The following is a 21,813-nucleotide window of genomic DNA, read 5'->3' as shown; positions in this document are numbered from 1 at the left end:
TGATTCACACTTTCAGGATGTAAGTCTGGCATTTTTAGAACAAGTGCAGACGAGTCAATTACTGATATTAGGGAACAATAATGGAAATCCCCTATACAGTTAGATTTAGAAGGTGTCTGAGCTAACTTCTGGAATAATTTTATAGCAGACTTAAGAAGAGGCCACATAAGGGTTGACAATGACAACATTGATTGAAAGCAAAATAATTCTCAGGGCTTCTATTCTGCTGGACAAGGCTACAAAGTACTGACGTCAGCTAATATCAGGGAAGCCGCTTGGTGATGGTCCAAGTTCTGGATTATTAAAGTTCCAAAAGGGACTCCAGTCTTTATGTGATTGGCTTTAACAAATAAAAATACTAATGTGTGAGTTTCTTCAGACAAGATGGAAACAATGCCCAGGGATTTGTATTTTATGTGTGAACAATGAAGAGTCTGCCACACATGTATTTGTTTACTCTCCATCCACACAACAGATTCATAAAGATGTTCGCAAATGGTTTAATTTAAGGAAAATACAGCAGGGCTCCTGTTTAGGTCAATGCTCATTTCAATGGTTCCATAAACATTAATTGAAAGCTTATATATCTATTCCATATCTGGTCATGTGGGGTACTTGTCTTGCTCAAAATTGGTTGATTTTCGAGGATCAGCTTGTACAAACTTTTCAGACATTTGCACAGGTGGTTACCTTGTATAAAAACAAGATTGCCCAAAGAAGTTGGGAAATTGTTGATTTAGAGAATAGGAGCTGGGGATTCTTCAACAGTGCATGCCACGGACAAGACCAAATCTGTGTCATAAGCTCTGTTTTAAGACCTGGCTGAATCGACTCCGAAACGGCCGAGTCAATCAGGGTCAAAGGGTGGCCGGGTCGAAACGGGCAATGACTCAAACCGGCTGGCCGGGTTGTTACCGAGCCGGCCGAGTTGGATATCGACTCGGCCTGCTCGGCTGAGCCCGAGCCAACTCGGCCGGCTCGGTAAGAACAGCAGTCAACATATTTCAGCGATTTTTTTTTTTGAATTGGTTTTTTGGGACCCCAAAGCCCACTCTAATGTGCCTTTGGGTTCTTTGGGGTCTATTTCTCTCTCTTAAACCCTATAAAACCCACCCAACCCCTCTCATTTCCTCACATCCATCTCATTGCATTTGAGTGAGAATTTGTGAGGAGTTTGTGAGGAGTTGTGAAGTTTGTTTTTGAAGCAACAATGAAGAGTCTTGGGCAAGCATTGTAGCAGGAATGAGGAGCTTCTTGGGCAGCAAATGGAGCAGCATTGAGGAGTTGGTTTGTTGGAGCAACTTTGAGGAGGCAGTTTGTGCCTAGAGGTATTTTTTTTCACTTCTAAAAATCAGTTTTTGTTTATTTATTTTTTTGTGCAAATCTGGAAATTGAAAAAAGTGATTTTTATGAAAGAAATGAACATTGAAGCAATGCTATTTTTTTTGTTTTCATTTTCAGATTTTTTTCCTTTGATTTCCAAGTGAAAAAATGGCACCTAGAGTGAGAGATGCTGTTTGGGCATATGTTGAAATGGTTGATAGTCAAATGCATTACAAATTTTGCTATGGAAAAATTAAGGAGGGTCCTAGGGGCATTAATAGGCTGAAACAACACTTGGCAGAGATTAGAAACCAAATTACTCCATGTGAATCATCAAAAATTGGGGAGATTAGGAAGAATTTGTTAAATAGCTTTGAGAAGTTTAAAGAAGAAAAGGCTAGGCAAAAAGAAATAGAGGCTGAAATTGGGAGGAAGACGAGTATACAAAAAATGATGGCTACCAACCCCCATTTTGATTTTGAGGGTTCTTCTTCTATCCCTTGTACTGATGCATCCAACCCCTTCCGATATGTTCCTCTCTCTTTGGAGTCTATTCAAGAAAAGGGTAAGGGTAAAATGAAAAAGAAGGGTGATACGAATATCAAAAGCTATTTCACTGTCACACCCTCCTCTCCATCAAATGCACATGGTCCTCAAGCTAGTAGAACTTTGCAGCCCACTTTAGATGACCATTGGAAAAAAAGAATTGAGGGAGACTGCTTGTGATTACATATGTAGATGGTGGTATGATGCTAATATCCCCTTCAATGCTTCCCGTTCACCATATTATGAGCCTATGTTTGATGCCATACATGCTGCTGGAAAAGGCTTCAAAGGCCCTACTATGCACGAGATAAGGGGGTATCGTTTGCAGAAAGAAATTGCCTACATTAATGAGTATTTGAAAGATTTCAAGGACTCATGTGAAAGAATGGGATGTACCATCATGTCAGATGGATGGACTGATCAAAGAAACCGTACCATCATAAACTTTCTTATTTTATGCCCACAGGGAACCATGTTTAAAATCAGTTGATGCATCTGATAGGGTGAAAGATGGACAATTGTTGTTTCAACTATTAGATAAGGTTGTTGAGGAGGTGGGGGTGGCTAATCAATTGATGCATTTGATAGGGTGAAAGATGGACAATTGTTGTTTCAGCGATTAGATGAGGTTGTTGAAGAGGTGGGGGTGGCTAATGTTGTTCATGTCATCACAGATAATGTCTCTAACTATGTTCTTGCTGGTAAATTGTTAGAGGAAAAACACAAAACCATATTTTGGACCCCATGTGCTACACATTGCATAGACCTCATGCTTGAGGATATTGGCAAATTAGATTGGGTCAAAAACATTGTAGATCATGCCAAAAGCATAACAAAATTTATCTACAATCATTCATGGATTTTGAGCCTTATGAGAAGACACACAAGGGGCAGGGATATTATTAGGCCTGCCATCACTAGATTTGTTACTCATTTTTTGACATTGCAATCTATGCTTTCACAACAGAAACTTGCAAAAGATATTTTTCCAGTGATGAATGGAATCAAAGCCAGTGGTTTCTCAAACAGGAAGGCAAAGAATTGAAAAAGAAAGTTAATGAAAAGATATTTTGGAGAAAGGCAACAGAGATTGTGAAGGTCGTTGAGCCACTGGTTAAGGTGTTGCGGTTGGGGGATGGGGAAAGATTGGCTATGGGCTTCATTTATGAGGCTATGGATCAAGCAAAAGAGCAAATAAAGAGGGCATACAAGGATAAAGTGGCTAAGTATGGGCCCATTGGGCCAATCATTGATGAAAGATGGAACAATCAACTCCATCGCCCAATACATGCAGCTGGATATTTTTTGAACCCACGGTATCATTATAAAGCTCTAGCGGCAGGAAATTTGAGAGGGGAGGTTGGGGATGGATTGATTGATTGCATGATCCCATTGGAGTGTGATCAGCTAGAGATACACCAACAGGTCACAACCTTCAGCAAAGCCACAGGTACCTTTGGGAAGAACCTAGCAAAGATTGCAAGGGAAGCAGATGAGCCAAGTAAACAAAAAATTCAATTTTCAAATTCTTAATACTTATTTTTTTAAATCGTTTATAATTTGAAAGTTGGATATAATTTGTAATTTTGTTAAGCTAACTCATTACACTCCTATGTTTTTTGCAGCACAATGGTGGGAGGCTTTTGGTAGCCATTGTCCTCAATTGCAGAAGTTTGCAATTCGTATTTTGAGTCAAACTTGCAATGCTATTGGGTGTGAGCACAATTGGTCTGTCTTTGAGAGGATTCACACAAAGAAGAGAACCTGTTTGAATCAAAAACAGTTAAATGATCTAGTCTATGTCCAATACAACCTCCCGCTCAAAAGCAACCAATTGTTGAACAAAAAACCTGATTCAGATCCCATTGTGTTAGAAGATATTGATCCAACATCAGATTTGGTAGTGGAGAGTCATCGAGCAGAGTTTGATTCTGATGACCTCGTGGCCAATTTATTTCCATTTGACTGATCATTTAGCTATTTTGCAGAAGCTAAAACTGCCAATGATGGAAACTTCCGCCATTCTTTGAACATGTACGTTGAGACATGTATAACGCAGAAACTTCCTACTGCCACGAGACATTACTTACATTTACTTTTCAGACAAGCTTGTTCAAAAGATCCGACATTTTCCAAAAATATTAAGCACGAACTCGCTATGATGGCCAAACTCTCATTCAGTCTGCCAAATGCAAACGTTTTTATTTGAAAGATCGGCTATTTTTTTGAAAGATATGAAACTAACATTGGCTGGGCGAACCAGATGTTTACTGACTTTTACTATATTTTCAAAAGTTTAAGAGTTAATATTTGCTTAGTTAGCCAAGGTTTACTTACATTTTGCTGAACCTCGAAATTTCCCCGAAAGATTCGGCCATGTTTTTCAAGATTTAACGCCAAAACTAGCTATGAGTAACGTGATCTCACATAGTAATAGTTTAACGCAATTCGCTCTTAAGCATTTCCCTGTCGTATTTTTTCTTCATTTTCTAGATTTAAAAAATTCATCAAAATAAAGTACTATAAAATCATTTTTCGACCTTAAAAATTTCCCCTGCAATTCCTAATCGTAATTATATAAAGAAAACCATTACAATGTTCACGGAGATTTAAGGTTTTTTAATGTAAACGGGGAAAACCTTGTATTCAGGTCCAGCCAAGTACATTGCCAAGAGCTTCACGGCCTGTAAAGGGGTTGCTGCTGAGTCATTAATCTCGGAGATAACGAGCTTCACATGCATAGAAAACATCAGATCCGATGCAGATTAGGGTAAACGCAATTAAAGATCTGTGATTTGTAAAATAAAGATCTTAGAATTCCCGCATAATGAAAATAAAATAAAATAACTGCATACCTGGTAACTGCCGATGGCAATGTAAGATCTGTAAACGAGGCAATCCCTTTCGATGGATTCCTCTTCCGTGAGGCCATGGACATCGCTCTCGTTAATGGCTGCCTGGTAGGCTCCTAGGTAGAAATTGTTCCGGAGGGAGAATAAGGCATCTGGCCCGCTCATTTTCACACTGTACCGATCGAGAGAACGGAACACACGGATACAGGACCTGCAATATCACGCTTTGAATTTTCGTGCTGGAATTACAGGAACCCGCTTTCGATTTTCGATCTCCAAATTTATAGTGCCTGCATTCTACAAAGATATGGAAGGGACGGAAAGAAGACCTATAAAGAAAAATGGGTAAAACTAAAACTTTAGGGGCCAATTGAAAAAGCCAGAGGCGACGTGATATCTACGTGGCTAGAGCTTCATTAACTTTTATTGGGTTTTGTTTTGAGATTTATTTATCATTAGAGTGTATCATCTGAATTTATGTCATTTGTAAATGTAAAACAAGGTTGTTGTTTGAGAATTTCTTTACGGGGAAGTTGAGGAGGTTTAATTTGAAATTTTAAATTTATTTATTTATTTTTAATTGGGAAAATTTATTATAATTAGATTGGTATGGTTATTATGGGTTACTATTCACTCACGTAAGCTTCATCATTATTATTAGTTACTATTTACAAATGCAAGTTAAGTCATCATTGTTATTTAAGGAAAATCACACCACTTGAAACTATTAGTTGGTAGTCCTTAAGGGGTAGGGTAGGCTTTCATTCTTGTGAGATGTGTGTTAGTCTTGGGTCTTTAACATGTTTCCTTATGTACAAGGAAAACCAACTCTTAACCAAGCAAAAGTACTTTTAGGGCATAACCTAGACCGAAATTGAATTTATGTTATTTGTGAATGTAAATTAATATGTATTAAAAAATTAAATTTTTTAAGTTTTGTTTAGAGATTTTTATGTGTGCTATTAGGAATGTATTATTTGAATTTATGTCATTTGTAAATGTAAATTAAGATTTATTAATTTTTGTTTTGAGATTTATTTATGGTTTATTAGAAATATTTATGTCATTTATAAATGTAAATTAATGTTTATTAAATAATATCAAGATTAATTTTTTTAAAGGGTAAATCTTTTTATTATTTAAGTTCATGTCATGTGTATTTTCTTTTGTATAGTTTGAATAGGTTTAATAATTGAGAACATGTTTCCTTGTAAGAGGTTAAGGGTTTAAATTGAGACGGGTGGAGTGTGTACACTTCTGTTAGACTTTAGCAGTCAAATCATTGTGCAAAGATGGGTCCTTTGTTCCATAGATAAGGGAGTTTCATACACCAATTTGGTGTTTGGCTAAATATCTCCTTCACTCTAGGTCATAGTAGTATATTTTATGTTTTTATGTTTTTTTTTAACAATTAACATCTCCTCCACACATACTCGAGTTCGGTGATGGATGGGTGTTGCATGCCACTTCAAGAAATGAGTTAGGAGGGAGCTATCATGTGAAATTGCGGGGTGGTATTATGGAGTTGGGTGCCAAAGGTGATAGCTCCATTGTGACATGATGATAAAATAGTGAAAGTGTCAATGGCATGTCTAGCAAGAGTTCAATTATGTGATGAGTCTAGGTGGATAGTTGCATAGGGTGTTATGGATTCAAGTGGTGGCTTATGCTTTATTTGGAGTGAGGAGCCTATGCTAGTTGGCATTGGGGATAATCATAATGTCTCGGCTTAAGTAGAGATTTCCAATCTTGCTCCCTCGTTCGAATGGAGGTGATTTGTTGTAAGATCAGTTATGGTGTTTTCTAGTTTTTTCTCATTTGTTGAGATTCTCTCGTGACTTTGGCCCTTGCTTTTTTGTTGAGTTTGTGGTTTTGGGGAAGGGCCCTCTACTTACCTGTCCCCAACTGTTGGGTTCTATATGGTTTAGGGTTTTAAGTGAATCCAAATGTTATGCTAGTGATTGCCTAGGTTTGTGGTATAATTGGTGGTCTAAGACTTTTCAAGGTCACACTAGGTCTTAGCTCTCAAATATGCATGGCAACTCACTAGGCCCTAATCTATTCATTTTATGTCTCATTTTCATTCTCTAGTTATGAGATTGGCCATTGGCATCTATTCTAACTTAAGTGCACCCTATACACACCTACCTATAGTCGTCTACCTATCGTGGTTGACCACATCTATGCAAAAGTTTCTAAGTCCAACATGAAGGGTCTAAGGAGGTAGAAAAGGAATGCCTTGCAACCTTCTAGCCATAAAACCATTATCCCCTCCTTGACAAAAGCTGAGAAAGCTACCAAGCTCGCAAAACAAATCTTTCAATCAAATTCTTTGATGTGGTCAAAAAGAAGGTGGAATTTGTGGAGGATGTTATCCTCAAGGATGTTTGGTGTGTGTTGTGTTTTTTACATGATTACACCCACACACTATAAATTGCACCAAGGGCAACAAGTAAGGGGTGTGGCAGCCTCCCTTGTTCTGGGTGGTCGCAAGGGGGAAAATCCCCCCCTACTTGAAGGTTTAGGGGCAGCACTCCCAAAAACGAGTAGTTGTTTATGTTCATTTTTTGCAACTGTAAACACATGGTTTTCACTTTTAACAGTTTTGTGGCACATGATGGTTTATCCCATGGTTTTGTAATTCCAATTGAGGAATTATAGTTGTATTCTAATTCAAGGTAAATGGATTGGTAGTTTATGCAACAAGAGATATATATATATATATATATATATATATATATATATATATATATATATATATATATATATATTATAATATTGTAAATATGAATACACTAAAAAAATATCTTTGGATTTTCACAGTAAAATATTTGTGTTAATGTTGTGTTTGTTATTGCATCTTTACTATTTTATTAAGGATCTATTTGCAATAATTAACTATACAAGGTTAAAACCTACAGTTGGTATCGAGGCAATTTAGCTTCAAGGGGACACTTTTGTGGCCAAGGTGTTTCACTTGGGTATGTGGTAAACCCTATTACAGTGGGAAATCTACATAATCCATTTTTCATGTAGTGAGAGAAAATGGTGAGTAATTCAAAGATAGAGATTGAGAAATTCAATGGGCAGTGTTTTGAGCTATGGAAGATCTATTGGTGGACAAAGATTAGTGGATTGTTGTGGATCTGGGTATTGCACTAATAAGAGTGTTAACATAAGACTGGACCAAGTTGGATGGAAAGGCAAAGAGCATAATACAATGTAACAACCTCGGGTTAAAGTTTCACGTAATAAAGGACATTAATGACAAAAATAAGACCAAGGACATGGGACATGTATTCCAAGTTGAATGGAGGGCAAAAACATCACATTATGTATCATTATGGTTAATTAATGGCTATGGAAATTGGCATTGGCAAAGGCAAAAGGCATAAATGACAACTTAATAAAAGGAATAAAGGAAAATGGGAGAAAAAGAAGATAAAGAAACAAGAATATGCATGCAAGGGAAATTGGAGAGAAAAATAAGGAAAAGGAAAGAAAAAGGAAAAGGCAAGGAAGAGACATGAGACATCAATAATAAAAAGGCACTTGAGAAACAATTGACAACTTTTTATAGTTTTTGGATGAGCTTTTGATCATATTTTGAGCATTTGGTCCAATAGTTTAGTATCTTGAGGCATAAGATCATTAAAGGATCAAAATTGAATATTTACAAGTACATATTATCAATCATTAAGCATAAGTGGCAGAGGTTTTCAAGCAAATAATCCAACAGTCAAATGTGACCATATATGTGGCAATTAAACCCAAAATTTTAAGGCAGAGAACCAGTAGTTAGAGGATGAGATACATCATGTTGCCAATAAATGATATGCATAGTTTGACAAGTGCAACTACAGGAATAAAAAGTTGTGTTGTTATTATTTATAAGATTGTTTTGCAACAACAAGAAGAATTGAAACAAAATAAAACATTTGAGGAAACTCAAGTCAAGTTTGATAGGATCAAAGGCCTGAAAGAAAGATGTCTAAGGCTTGAGTAGTTGATTATTCATGGATCCATTTCTAGGTAAAGTTTTTGGATGATTACAAAATATTAGTAAGATTGTATATCTGATTATAAAATATTACATAAATTACTTATGTTATTTGACAAGTGCACCCGTCAGTAGTTTTGGTAACTAAATCTCAGATTTTGAGCATTTAGTCCAATAATTGAGTATTTTCAAGCATAAGATCATTAAAGGATCAAAATTGAATATTTCTAGGTACATGTTATCAGACATTAAGCACAAGTGGCAAAGGTTTTCAAGCAGAGAATCCAACAGTCAAAGGTGACCATTTATGTGGCAATTAAACCCAAAATTTTAAGATGGAGAATCAGTTGTGAGAAGATGAGATAACAGACCAAAGGTTCCATCGAATGAGCAAATGAGTAAAGAGGTTTCATTTTTGTTTCTATCAAGTCCATATATTTTGTAGTTGTTTAAATATTTATACTATTCTTGATTTAAAGATAAGATTTTATTAGAGAAAGTTAGTAACAGTTTGAAATAATAATTTTCTAGTTAAGATTTTGTTTATAATGAGAAGGGTTGGCTTTTGGGCCCAGAAACCCTGATATTTTTGTAAAACCTGTTACTTCATAATTTTAATGAAATGCTTCTAGCTTCAATTTAATGACAGACATTGTTTACTGTGTGAGTACTTATTTGTGTTCATATTCCTTTTATGCATACTTCTAAGGTTGTATCAATATCTGGGAAAGGATGGGTTGAGTGTCAACCTCCCTAACATCCCACTGTAAAGTTATATTCTCTATCAAGTAGATCAAGGCGATAGTATGTCACTGTTGATCCCTCTGCATCATTAGATTGTTGCTTCTATGCTTATTCTTATATGTGTTTATGTTTTGTTATAGAGGTTCTTCTATATGCTTCTGCTCACTTTAGATGATTGGATATTTAGGGAGGATATTTGATTCTCTGATTTGCAAGAGAGGGCTTTATTTGTTAAGTATGGATTTGAGTCTTATCAACAACCACCTATACAACAACCCCTAGATTTGGACATTTTGCTTCATAGGCTTTTGTTTAGAGATAGTGAACAACATTAAAGGCTTGTAACATTGAGGGAGACCTCTTTGGTTCAAGGGCCAACTTGGACCTAAAATGGTTGAGTTGGTTTCTTGAAGTAGTTTTCAGCCAATAAAATGCCTTTAAGGAACATATACAACACAACCAAAGCTCCCTTTTCCCTTTTTGCTACACCATTATGTTGAGGAGTACGTGGCACCACAAACTATTGTTGAATTCCATGGTTTTTCCAATAAATGATGAATGCCCCTGATGTGTATTCTCCCCTTTGATCCGACCTGAGGATCTTGATGTATTTATCTTTTGCTTTTCAACCATAGTTTTAAATTCTTTAAAGTATTCAAATACCTCACTTTTTCTTGTGACAATGTAGACCGATGTGTATATAGTTTTATCAACAGTAAAAATAAGGAAATATGAAGCTCCACCTAATGACTTAGTTAGCATGGGACCACACACATCAATATGTATTAACACAAGAATTTCCTTTTTTCTCTTCTCTTGTCTTGTAGGAAACCATTCCCTATGTTGTTTTCCTAATGCAGATCCTTCACATTCAACATATTCATTCTTGAAATTTGGAAGAACTTCCACCATTCCTTTCTTTTAAAGTAACATACGATCACTATGATTGAGATTACCATGTCTTTGATGCCTTAACTCCTTTGATGACATGGTTGTAGATGCCATTTCTTGATGATCTTTCTTGTTAACATAAAGCTTGTACAATTCTCCAACTCATACTCCTCTTGCTATGATGTTGTAGTTATCATGTATATGCTTCACAAAATAACATGACTTAAAGAATTCGAATTTGAGATTCCAATCTACAATAGTGGACACTAAGATTAAATATTTTTTTTGTTCTACGAACATACATCACATTTTGTATTTGTCTCACGTGGCCACTAGCTAAAGTTACACACACATCGCCATAACCCTGGATTTCATGAGATCTACCATCTCTTAGATATATGTGAGCACCATTATTATTTTCATGAAATGCATTGAACCATTCCTTATTGCATATCATATGAATCGAAGCACCATAATCAATAAATTGTGCATTGACATCATCAATTTCTAATAATAAAACAACATTTGAAATGAATAATTTGAGATTTTTGAGACTATCACTAACTATGGCTTATTTATCAACACAATTGCTTGAATTCCTTCTATGTTTGGACTCATCAAATTTTGGTTTTATTACAATCTTTAGAAAAATGTTTAGGGTTACCACAATAGAAGCATCTGTCCTTCCTCTCCATATAGGAATTTTTCCTTGGTAGTGGTGTGCCTTGATGTGGTTTTGACTATAAATTGCCTCCTTTATTCTTATGCAATCTCTTTCCTTTTCATGACTGCTTCCCTTTGGCTACCAATGCTAAATTTGAACTCTGAGATCTGCTGCTAAGATTCTTCCTTCTTTCTTCCTCTTGTAGGAGAATACCTATCAATTCATCAAATGTAGGAGCCTTTTCCATGGTTGCAAGTCTTGTTATGAACATTTGATAATCATCCAACATTCCATTTAATGTAATTATTTTTTTTGCGACAGTAACGGTTAATTTTTATTTGAGGCGGCAAACAAGCTACCGCGTGCTTTTACAATGCTGCGAATTCAGAGACAGAGTTCTGAGAAAATCTGATTGGAATTGGATTTGTTCGCTTCTAAACCGGAGATTTGCCAGTCCATCCGATGTTCGGAGTCAGAGAATTGAGCTTCGTCGGCTTTGACATGATTTCTCTCAGTGCTGGCTGTTGGACAAGGTGGAACATCGCACAGTGCCAGAGGACTTCCTTGGACGGATCCTGATCTTGCTGTGCCTAAGAGCATCGATGCTGTTGATTGGCGGAGGAACCTGATTGACCACGCTTCGGAGAGATTGCTTCTGCGGCGGGGAACTCCATCGCAATTTTGCATAGCTCAGAGGATGCTGCTTTCCGGGAATGAGAGGCTCTGTTTATGCTGATCACGGCCTTCAGGATTGAGAATAAAGTGAAGATCAAATCTGAAACTGAGTTGCCCCCATGGGAATCCTTTGTGGACTCTTGAAAAGTAGGAACTCGACAGGAAACAGTGGTTAATGAAAAGGAAACTGAGATCAGGCCTGAGATCGTCAATTTACTTGGTTTGATTTGAGAAGAGGTCCCTTAGAGCAGGAAATGAGGAGAAAATAGGAAGCCCTTAGATCAAATAGGATGGGAAGACCGATCAGCAGGTACATTAAGGGATGGGGCAAGAAGATTCAATCAAGTTGACCACCAGGGATCTCCGAGTACAGAGGGAGCCAAGATTGGCCTCCAGATCAGCTTGAGAATTGAGATTCCTTAAAATATGAAAGAAGGAGATTTTGTTGAACTTGGGCAGTAATAGCCGGATTTTTCTGATTATAGTGGCTAAATGAACCTGGTGGGAGGTCTTAGGATTTAGCAGTGCCTGGATGATAAGTCTTGAATCTCCAAATACAGAGAGAGAAAGGATATTTCTGTTAATCGCCAGAGTCAACCCCTGCCACAGTGCAAGAGCCTCCGCTCTGTTGTTGGTTTCGATTCCCAGACCCCAATGGAATCGCAGTTCCGGAAAGCCACCAGGACTCAATAGAACTCCACCACTACCAGCAGCCCCAGGGTTTCCTTTGGAGGCCCCGTCGAAGAATAAACAATGATCATCCAGGGCCAATCTCCACTTAATGAACTCCAGTTCTTCCAGCCTAATCTCCCAGTTGGCATGGGCGGATACAGAAGGAATGGGCCTTTCCTTCATATTTGGAACCAGATCTTTGAACCATTGCTCCTCCTCTTTGACCAGACTCATTTCGTTCCTTGAGGAAGTATTGGCTTCCAAAGCCTCGCCCATCAAAGCTTTTATTTTTGAGATAACTCTTACAGAAGTGCAGCTTTCTTCTCGAAAAATTCTGTTGTTCCTTTCCAACCATAGTTTCCAGCAGATGAATTTAGGGATCCACATCCAACTTGTTTTAAGAAGACTTTTATTTTTAAGGCAGAAGGGAGATAAGCTGGCCCAAGTTCGGAACAGGGAAGGGATGTTATCTGGAAAATCAAGGTTAGCTGGATCTAACAACAGAACTCCCCTCCAGACTTCTTGAGCAAAGGGGCAAAGCAGCAACAGGTGACTGATAGTTTCTTCATCAGACCAGCAAAGTGGACATCTGGAAGGTCCTTCCATCCCACGTCTTCGCAAGTTATCTCTGGTAAGAATGCTTTGATGTGCAACAGTCCAACAGAAGAAGTCGATTTTGGGGAGAGATGGGAAATCCCATATAAATTTCCATTGGGCTGGATTGGGTGGAGCATATGGGACAGCCATAATTCTTTTATAACCTTCAGAAACAGTGTAAGAGCCAGAGAGGGAGCCCCAGCCTCTTTTGTCTTTAGTAGTGGCCTTTGAAGGAGATTTTCCTTGGAGCAGATCTAACAGTAAAGAAGCTTCCCCCTGCAGCATAATGGGGACCTCCCCCAGGTTCCAACAGTCCCAGGTTCTATCAGGAGCTTCCTTCCAATTCGAAATATCCCACAGAGTGTGCAAATTGCAAGACTGAAGCCAATCTTTGATGTTTGCAAGACCTTCCACATGGTTCAATGGTTGGTCCCCCAAAATCGAGTCTTCCCAGATTTTGATTTTTCTTCCATTACCAGGGATCCAATAAAGGTAATGGCTGAATTGCTCCCTAGCAGCATTACAAAGATTGAAGATCGGGGATCCTTTTAGAAGTCTTGGAGGCTTATCCAGACATCTCAAGCATTGCCCTTGGAAGTATTTCTTCCAAATGACTCTTTTACTCCAACTAGAATTTCCAGAGACTAAATTCCACAGAATCTTGGATCCCAAAGCAAGATTTTGGGCAGCCAAGTTGCGCAGATGGAGGCCTCCTTCCAGATATGGTCTCTTGAGAGTTTCCCAATTCACTAAATGGATCCTTCTATCATTGTTATTCCCACCTTCCCACAGAAATCTTCTCAACAAGCTGTCCAATTTGCTGAGAAAGGTTTTGGGAGTAAGGAGAATAGAGTTTTGATATAGAGGCATACTTATTAGGACCGATTTCATAAGGGTGACTTTCCCTGCATTATTCAGCCAAGAGGCACCCCAAGCTTGGATTCTATTCTTTATCTTATCGAGCAGAGGCAGCCAGTGAGCAACTTTAGGCTTAGATTTGAAGATTGGAATCCCGAGGTATTTAAATGACTCCCAATTTCGAATTCCATCCATTTCTAAGAGTCTTGCAATATCAGACAACTCTTTGATCGAGTAGTTCCAGCCATAGATAGAGCATTTTCGATAATTGATTTTGCTGCCCGAGATCAACCTGTAAATGTCCAGCTCCCTCTTGAAATGTCTGGCAGAGAGTATGCTGGCTCCTCCGAGCAACAAGGTGTCGTCGACGAACTGGGCATGATTAATGTCTTTCACCTTGTGAGTAGTTCTGAGGCCAGGCAGAGTTTGAATTTGCTGATTATGATCGAGTTGGAAACTAAGCACCGAGGCCTGAACTGCATATAGGAGCGGAGACAAAGGACATCCTTGTCTCAGGCCCCTAGAAGCTTGGAAGAAGTCAGTAGAACGACCATTGACCAATGGCGCAATCCATGGTGAGGCAATACAGGCTTTCACCCAGTTTATGAAGTCTGTTGAGAAGCCTAGCTTCTTCATCACAGCGAACAAAAATTCATGTCTCACCCTATCAAATGCGTTAACCAGATCGAGCTTAATCACCATACCTTTCTCGTTTCTTTGGCAGCTAGAGTGAACTGCTTCTTGCACCAGCACAATGTTGTCCAATATCTTTCTTCCTTTTATGAATCCGCCTTGATTTTCAGGGATTATGTCTGGCAAAATGTTTTTAAGCCTATTGGCTATTATTTTGGAGACCAACTTATAACTGGAATTGCACAAGGATATTGGCCTAAATCTGCTGAAGTCTAAGGCGCCTTTCTCTTTTGGGAACAAGGCGAGAAAGGCCGAGTTGATGCCACCGCCCAGCTTTGCACAGTTCTGGGATTTTCTGACCATTCTCAAAAGGTCTTTTTTAATTGTTGACCAGCAAGTCAAAAGAACCCTGACAGAGAACCCATTTGGGCCTGGGGCTTTATCAGGCTCCATGCTGTTCAGAACATCCTTTAGCTCTTCCATACTAATCGGAGCTGTCAGCATGGCATTATCCGAATCCTGGACGCATTTGGGAATTAAATCAATCGGATAGGCATGAGGATCAATAGCTGGTTCTTCAGGAGCCGAATAAAGATCTTGATAGAAGGAATATGCAGCTCTCTTAATGCCTTCGAAATCCTTAATCGCAGTATTTTGGTAATGAATCTCTGAGACTGATTTGAAATTCTTTCGGGCTTCGGCTTGCTTATGAAAGAAGCTGGTGTTCTTATCTCCGGACTGCAGCCATAGATTCCTAGACTTCTGTCGCCAAAATTCTTCCTCCTCCCTGCTAGATCTATGAACCTCTTTTTGAAGCTCGACTTCTTTTAGGAGCAGGCTTTGAGAAACAGGACTATGCTCCATATCTAACTGATGAGCAGCGAGCCTGTTTAGAGTTTCTTTTCTTTTGGTTGTAGGGGATTGCAATCTTTTAGCCCATTCTTTAAGGTTTCTTTTTAGAACCCCGATTTTCTCTTCCCACACAAAGAATGGAGAACCGTGGACGGGTCTATTCCAGGATTCAGAGACCACCTCTTGGAAGCCTTCTTGCTGGATCCAAAGAGGGCTAAACCGAAAAGGAATGGGGCCTAGATTGCTATCCAGGGAAAGCTCGAGAAGGATAGGCTTATGATCAGAGGTGAGATTTGGAAGAATTTTAGAGGTTGCCATAAGACCGCAAGTCAGGAAAGAAGAGTGGACAAGGAATCTATCCAAACGGGCAGCAATGTGATTGGGGGCTATTCTTTTGTTGGACCAGGTGTATTTACCTGAAGAAGGTTTAATGTCCTCCAGGTCCCAGCCCAGCATTATATCTTCAACCCATTCTCTGGCAGGATCCCTGACAATGGAGCCTCCCTTTTTCTCATCAAGAGCAAGGGTGACATTCAGGTCACCTGCAATGATGATATTCCCAGGATTTTGCTCTAAAAGAAATGAATGAAGCGAGTTCCAACAGATTTTTTTCTCGCTTGGCAAAACAGGAGCATAAACATTAAACATACTTACTTGCTGACCAGAATCCTTGTGGAGAAGCTGAATGAAAAGCCAGTGGGGGCTGCTTTTTTCTTGAATAAAATCATATATGGCGTTGTTCCAGAAGGTGGCTATTCCACCAGAGGCGCCTCTTGCACTAACCGCTCTTCCATGGCCTTTTTTCCAAAAAACTTTACTGGAATGGAGGAGAGGAAGATCCTCCAGCTTTGTCTCCTGGATGAGGAGGATTTCAGGCGAGTATATTCTCACTATATCTTTCAAGGCTTCCTCTTTCGACCTGCTACCTAAGCCTTTGCAGTTCCAGGAGACGTATTTCATTATTTACTGGTTTGGGGGGATGAGGCTCCTATTGGAGCCTTGTTACTCTTGCGTCTAGATCTGGTATTCATCATTGCTTTGAGAGTTTTTTGGGAACCTTGGAGGACATCTATGTAAGTTTTTTCCTCTTTTGTTTCTTCTTGGATTTCCGCCCTCTAGTCGTCTTGATTGGGGTGACTAGCGAGTTATCAGTTTCAGAATCTCTCCCTTCTGATTCTCCCTCAGAGTCTGAGGCTAGACTGATGTGTTCTTCGTTGCCTTCATTTCCCCTCTGACGATACTCAGCTGGAGGAACTGTTGGATCAACTTCATTTTCTTTCACTTGTTTCTCCTTATTTTCTGTTTCCTCTTGGGTCTCCTTGACATCCACCTTTTCTCCAGAGGAGGAGCCGTCTTTAGAAGCAGCAACGGCTTTTGGATTAAATTGAGGCTTCCCCATCGGAACGGAGTTGTTCTGTCCCGGAGGCTTTGGAACAGCCTTTCCCTTTCTGATTTCTTTCCATCCTTCTTCTTCAACCGTGTTCCCTGTTGGAGCTTTTGGGCAGTTTCTCTGGAAGTGTTCGTGCTCATGACAAGTTCGGCATTTGAAAGGCAACTGCTCGTAGTCCAGCTTCTGGTAGTGCTGCCATTCGCCAACTTTGAGTTTGATCGCTTCTGGTAGACCAGCTTCCAAATCGACTTCCACGCAGATTCTAGCACATGTATATTGGCCCTTGTGATCAGCTTTGTCAATGAATCGACCCAACCCATTACCAATCTTCTGCAGAGATTGATAGCTCCAACAGTGTAACGGGAGGTTAGGTAAACGAACCCAGACCGGCGCCTCCTTAGGGACATCGACGGATGGGTCAAAGTCAGGACTCCATTTGTTGAGATACAGTCCCTGATTTCCCATAAAATACGGCCCGTTTCTGAACACCAGATCGCGATCTTCTTTGGTGGTAAATTCAAAAATGAAATAGCCTCGTCCCACAGCATAACAAATCACGTTATTTTTCAGCTGAGGTCTCCAGTTTCGCTGAATCCAATCGTCCGTAGTTTTAGTGGACGGCCATCGGCCCATAAACTGCCCTACCAGGCCTCTGTCAGACAGAGCAAGAGCGATTTTAATCGGTTGTTCCTCTGGAAGTGCTATCTCTGGTATTTCTTCAAGCTTTTTTATGAATTTCGGCACCTCAGAGTTCTGTTGCTTCTTCTCTTTCTGTGTTAATAGTCTTCGAAATGCTTCTTCAGAGGATGATGGAGGGGTGGGAGCGGACTCCCCACCCCCAGGTCCGCTCATGGCTGCGTCCAAGACGGCGGCAAACCTAAACTCGGCTCCGCGGTTCAGAGCAGAGCGCGTGCGTTCTTTTTTTGTCCCCATTTAATGTAATTATTACTAGATCATTGCTTGAAGTATTTTCAACAATAACACCAAGCTTATCATGAAATTCTTTTATTCTAGAAAGAAAGTCATTGATAGTTTCATTTACCTCCATTTTAATTGAGAAAAATCTCTCGTTTAACAATAATACTCAATTTGAATTTGAATTTTCATACAACCTTTTCAGTGTATCCCAGGTTTCTTGAGATGTATTGCAATCCCCGATGTGTAGAATAATGTTGTCCTTTACAAACATTCTCAAGAGTACCTTTGCCTTGGTCCTTTTGTGTTCCCAATCCCACACTGAGGTTGTTGGTGATGCTAGTTTGGTTTCAACTCCAAATGCTATCGATTAAAAATTATAGCCTTCCATTAACATCTTCATCTTAAACTTTCAATTTGAGTAAATTTCACCATCTAGCTTGGCGGACTAATTTAAATATGAATCCATCGTGTTTAGATAAAAATACATCAAATTTTATCTCTCTCACAAATGTCCCCAATTAAAATACCATTCACTATCCAAATCTTAGAGAATGCATAAGATCTAAGTTTTATTACACCAAATTATGCTAGATCACTTTTGGTATCAATGTCACAGAGGACATCTATTTTAATACCAGGTGGTGCCCACCCATTAGGTTTGAAAAATCACACATGCTATATCCCACCATTTAGGTTTTGGCAAAGATACCAACGCCGAAATCCTACTGTGTGTGCCACATTTCTCAATCACACAACCTCCTCAACGTAAGTGCATCAAAATTCCTTTGGCTTTGTCATCTTTGACATGAACAAGGATGAAAAATCTTCTGTCACTATTGTGAAATACATGCGAAAAATCACCAATTGGGTTTCTTGGTTCAAAATGCAATGTGACCATCTATGCTCTAGTTACTGGGGCTGTTGCGATGAAGCCAGGGACATTCTATTTCCAAGAAGTAAACCAAAATCTCTCTTACACTATCATGTTTTTCTCCAAGACTATGACAACTTTATGCCCTTGCGAGCTTCGGGTTGGTCATATGGATGGACATAGTACACAAAATTAGGAGCCCCATTGTGTATAGTTGGCAATATGACATAGGGTTTGGCTTGAATCCTTTGCCTCTTATTATTTGCATCAAACTTCTTCATGTGGCTTCACATCTTCATAATCCCTCATGAAGATCTATGTAATAAATACATAATAAAAAAATGAACTAGAAATACACAGTATTTAGAGTGGTGGAAACCACAAAAAATTAATCATGCAACAACTTTCTTTCCCATGCAAATTGCACATTGCCTTTATCCTTAATTGTTGAATGCATGTTGCAAATCAAATTTTGCCTTTGCACCTTAGATGGATTGGCACTTGAATAGGTGGCTCCTCCTCTTTGACCAATCACATATTTGAATTAAAATTTTCAATGCAAATCTTACTTCAGTGAATCACGTCATACACTTAAGGTGCTCATGTTGAGAGACTCACACATAACCTTGCTCTGATACCAAATAATAATAAAAAGACCTCAATGAGAGGATTTATTAATTAAAGGCTACACACATACATATAATAGAGTCCCATTTTATAGCAATCAGATCGATAGATTATATAATCACAACAACTTGTACGACAATGACACCTATGCAACTCCAACTCACTCTTACATTGGAATACCACACATTTTAGAACATGACATTGAAACTATAGTAATCTAGAAACTTTACTTCTTATCTCTAAAAGATCACTCCTCGAGAATTGTTTTAATGGACAAACTTAAGGAAAAGATACAATTGTTTGCCTTTAGTCTATATATTATCTTGATTTTCTATTAATGTCATTAATCCCATGGATTTTGATTCACATATGAATTTCATTAATAGAATGATTAAATTGATGGAAATCTCGTGGAGAGGATTTTTTTTTTTTTTTTTTTTAACAACTACGGTTAATGTATTTATTGCCAAAAGTGGAGCAAGCTCCTATTACAATCGACAGTAGCTTTTAAAAACTGAGCAATGAGAATGAGCTGATGGTAGTCCCTTCTCCTATGCTTATATTCAAAAGTTCTGTGAGTTCTTTGGCTTTTCTTGTTTTCTATCTCACATTTTATCTCTAGGAGAGTAAATTATGTGACCTTTTCCTTATGCTTTTCTTTTTGTTGTTCCTTAAGTTTGTCGTTCCTTCTGCTATTATTCGTTCTGCTTGTTGTTCCTTCGGCCTGTTGTTCCTTCAGCTTGCTGTTCCTTCGGATGTTGTTCCTTTGAACTGCTATTCCTTTGGCCTGTTGTTCCTTCGGGTATTGTTCCTTCTGATGCTATTCCTTTGACTTGGTGTTCCTTCGGCCTGTTGTTCCTTCCGATGTTGTTCTTTCGATCTGTTGTTCCTTCGGCTTGTTGTTCCTTCGCCCTGCTGTTCCTTCGGGTGTTGTTCCTTCAGCTTGTTGTTTCTTCAGATGTTGTTCGTTCTGCTGCTGTTCCTTCTGATTGTTGTTCTTTCTGCTGTTATTCCTTAATCTGCTTGCTATTCCTTCTACTGTTGTTGCTATTGTTCCTTCGGAAGCTATTCCTTCTGCTTGTTTTTCCTTCTGGTGTTGTTCCTTATGTTGTTGTTCCTTCTGTGGCTAATCCTTCTACCATCTGTTGTTGTACATTCTGATGTTGTTTCTTCTGCTTGATAGTCCTTGTGCTTATTGTAGCCGATACCGGTCAGTGTTAACACATCATGTCAGGTAGTATCGTCGGTTGTAAGGGTAATTGTTGCACCCACCTAACTCACATTCTCGGGATGGTGGTTTCTGGATGTAACGGAATTGAATGTATTGCAAGTGCCTTAGTGTGTGCTTGTGCCGTTAGCTTCCACCATTAGCAGTGTGCCGTTCTCTTGCTGCGTGCCGTAGCAGTAAGCCGATACCGGTCGTAACACATAATGCATGTCTGTATAATGTGAATCATCCTGGGATTGGTCCAGGATAGTGTTACGGGGGCCCACGTACAGGGCTGTGGCGGCTGTCAGAATGGGGACTGAATGCGGAAGGAAAGGGTAGGAGGGCAAGGGTCTGATTGAAAAGGTATGAGGCTTTAGAGGTGATGGATGAGGGTAAGGCTGAGGTCCGTCTGATTTCCAAGGATGGAGGGATCAAGGTGAAGTCTGAGGTTCCCAAGGAGAAAGGTTGTTAAGGCTGAAGGGTAAGTATGGAGGTAAGAGTATGAATTTAAGGATCGAAGGCAGTGTCTCTATCTGTCCAGGTCCGGGTCAGTGGGGACACATAATGCCTGGTAGGGTTGTAAGGGTCACTGCACCTCTTTCATTTCTTCACCACCCCGCTCTGAAGATGTTGTCAATCCAATCAATCTCAATATCAATTTCTATCTCTCCAGCAGCTTCCACGCAACTAAGTCTGTTGGTTACAACCCGCCTGTGTCTTCTCCCTTTGATTCAATCAAACTCCTTCTGCTCCTTGTACTTTCCCCGTACCGTGTGTTGTACTGTCCCGTGCTGTATGTGAAAATACCCCACTAACATAATCCATTCATTCAATCAAAGCATGCCCCTAGCTAGCTTCGTTTCATTGTAAGGAAGCTGCCAAGTCCACGTGCAAGTCCACATTCACGCGACATGGTGCGGTACGGGGCCGAGTGAGTGAGTTAGTTAGTTAGTGAGTCACAGCCCCTAAGATAGATGGGGGTCTCTGATAGCCAATCATTTACAGAAGGTCAGCCGAGAGCAGCCTATGGTCAGCCAGCCGGTCAATAGCCAGGCGTCATAGCTGATAGCCGGTTCTCCTTGATTATAGCCGCTAGTAACCGGTTGTCATTGCCTCAAGGCGCGGTCTTTGCCAGAAGGTCCTATCAGCCGATCATAGACAGTAGGATGTAATAGCCGATCATTCCAAGAGGCCTAGCCAGAAGTCCTTGCCAGGAGGCCTAGCTGATCAGAACCAGGAGGTCATTGCCTACAGCGGACATAATAGACACCTCTACCCTCTACGTCCTACCTCACTTACGTATATGCAACATTAGGGGCTACAACGCCTGCACATAGAGCACCTCACATAGCGATCCATAGATCGTAGCCCCGAGCATAGCCGATCATAGCTAGTAGATATTATAATATCGATTGTGACCAAGTTGGCGCTATACGCGAAAGAGAAGGTCCGGAGGGTCTTGCGCTTCCTAGTGCAAGGACCTGACAGGG

The 21,813-nt window shown here is 39.6% G+C and overlaps 2 protein-coding genes across 2 annotated transcripts in view; both read right to left on the bottom strand.

Annotated features, from left to right (window-relative positions):
- LOC149146668 (coatomer subunit epsilon-1-like) overlaps positions 1-5,090 on the bottom strand; it is a 44,165-nt gene extending 39,075 nt beyond the window's left edge. The window contains exons 1-2 of the mRNA XM_089447152.1: positions 4,725-5,090; positions 4,509-4,598 (exon numbers count right to left, since the gene is read on the bottom strand). Of these exons, the coding sequence (XP_089303278.1) occupies positions 4,509-4,598; positions 4,725-4,886 (252 nt within the window). The 5' untranslated portion in view covers positions 4,887-5,090. The remainder of the gene's footprint in view (positions 1-4,508; positions 4,599-4,724) is intronic.
- A 6,520-nt stretch (positions 5,091-11,610) lies between these two features.
- On the bottom strand, positions 11,611-15,625 carry LOC149146667 (uncharacterized). Its single transcript, XM_089452831.1, has 3 exons — positions 14,682-15,625; positions 12,194-14,486; positions 11,611-11,763 (listed from the first exon to the last, which is right to left on the bottom strand). The coding sequence occupies exons 1-3, from the start codon at positions 15,623-15,625 to the stop codon at positions 11,611-11,613; spliced, it is 3,390 nt and encodes a 1,129-aa protein (XP_089308957.1).
- Between the last annotated feature and the right edge of the window lie 6,188 nt (positions 15,626-21,813).

The sequence above is a fragment of the Pinus tabuliformis genome, chromosome X (assembly GCF_031772625.1).
Source record: "Pinus tabuliformis cultivar Carrire ecotype Pingquan chromosome X, CPIR1, whole genome shotgun sequence".
Taxonomy (NCBI): Eukaryota; Viridiplantae; Streptophyta; class Pinopsida; order Pinales; family Pinaceae; genus Pinus; species Pinus tabuliformis.
The sequence above is the reverse complement of the archived record's forward strand: the minus strand, read 5'-3'. Positions and strand labels throughout refer to the sequence as shown.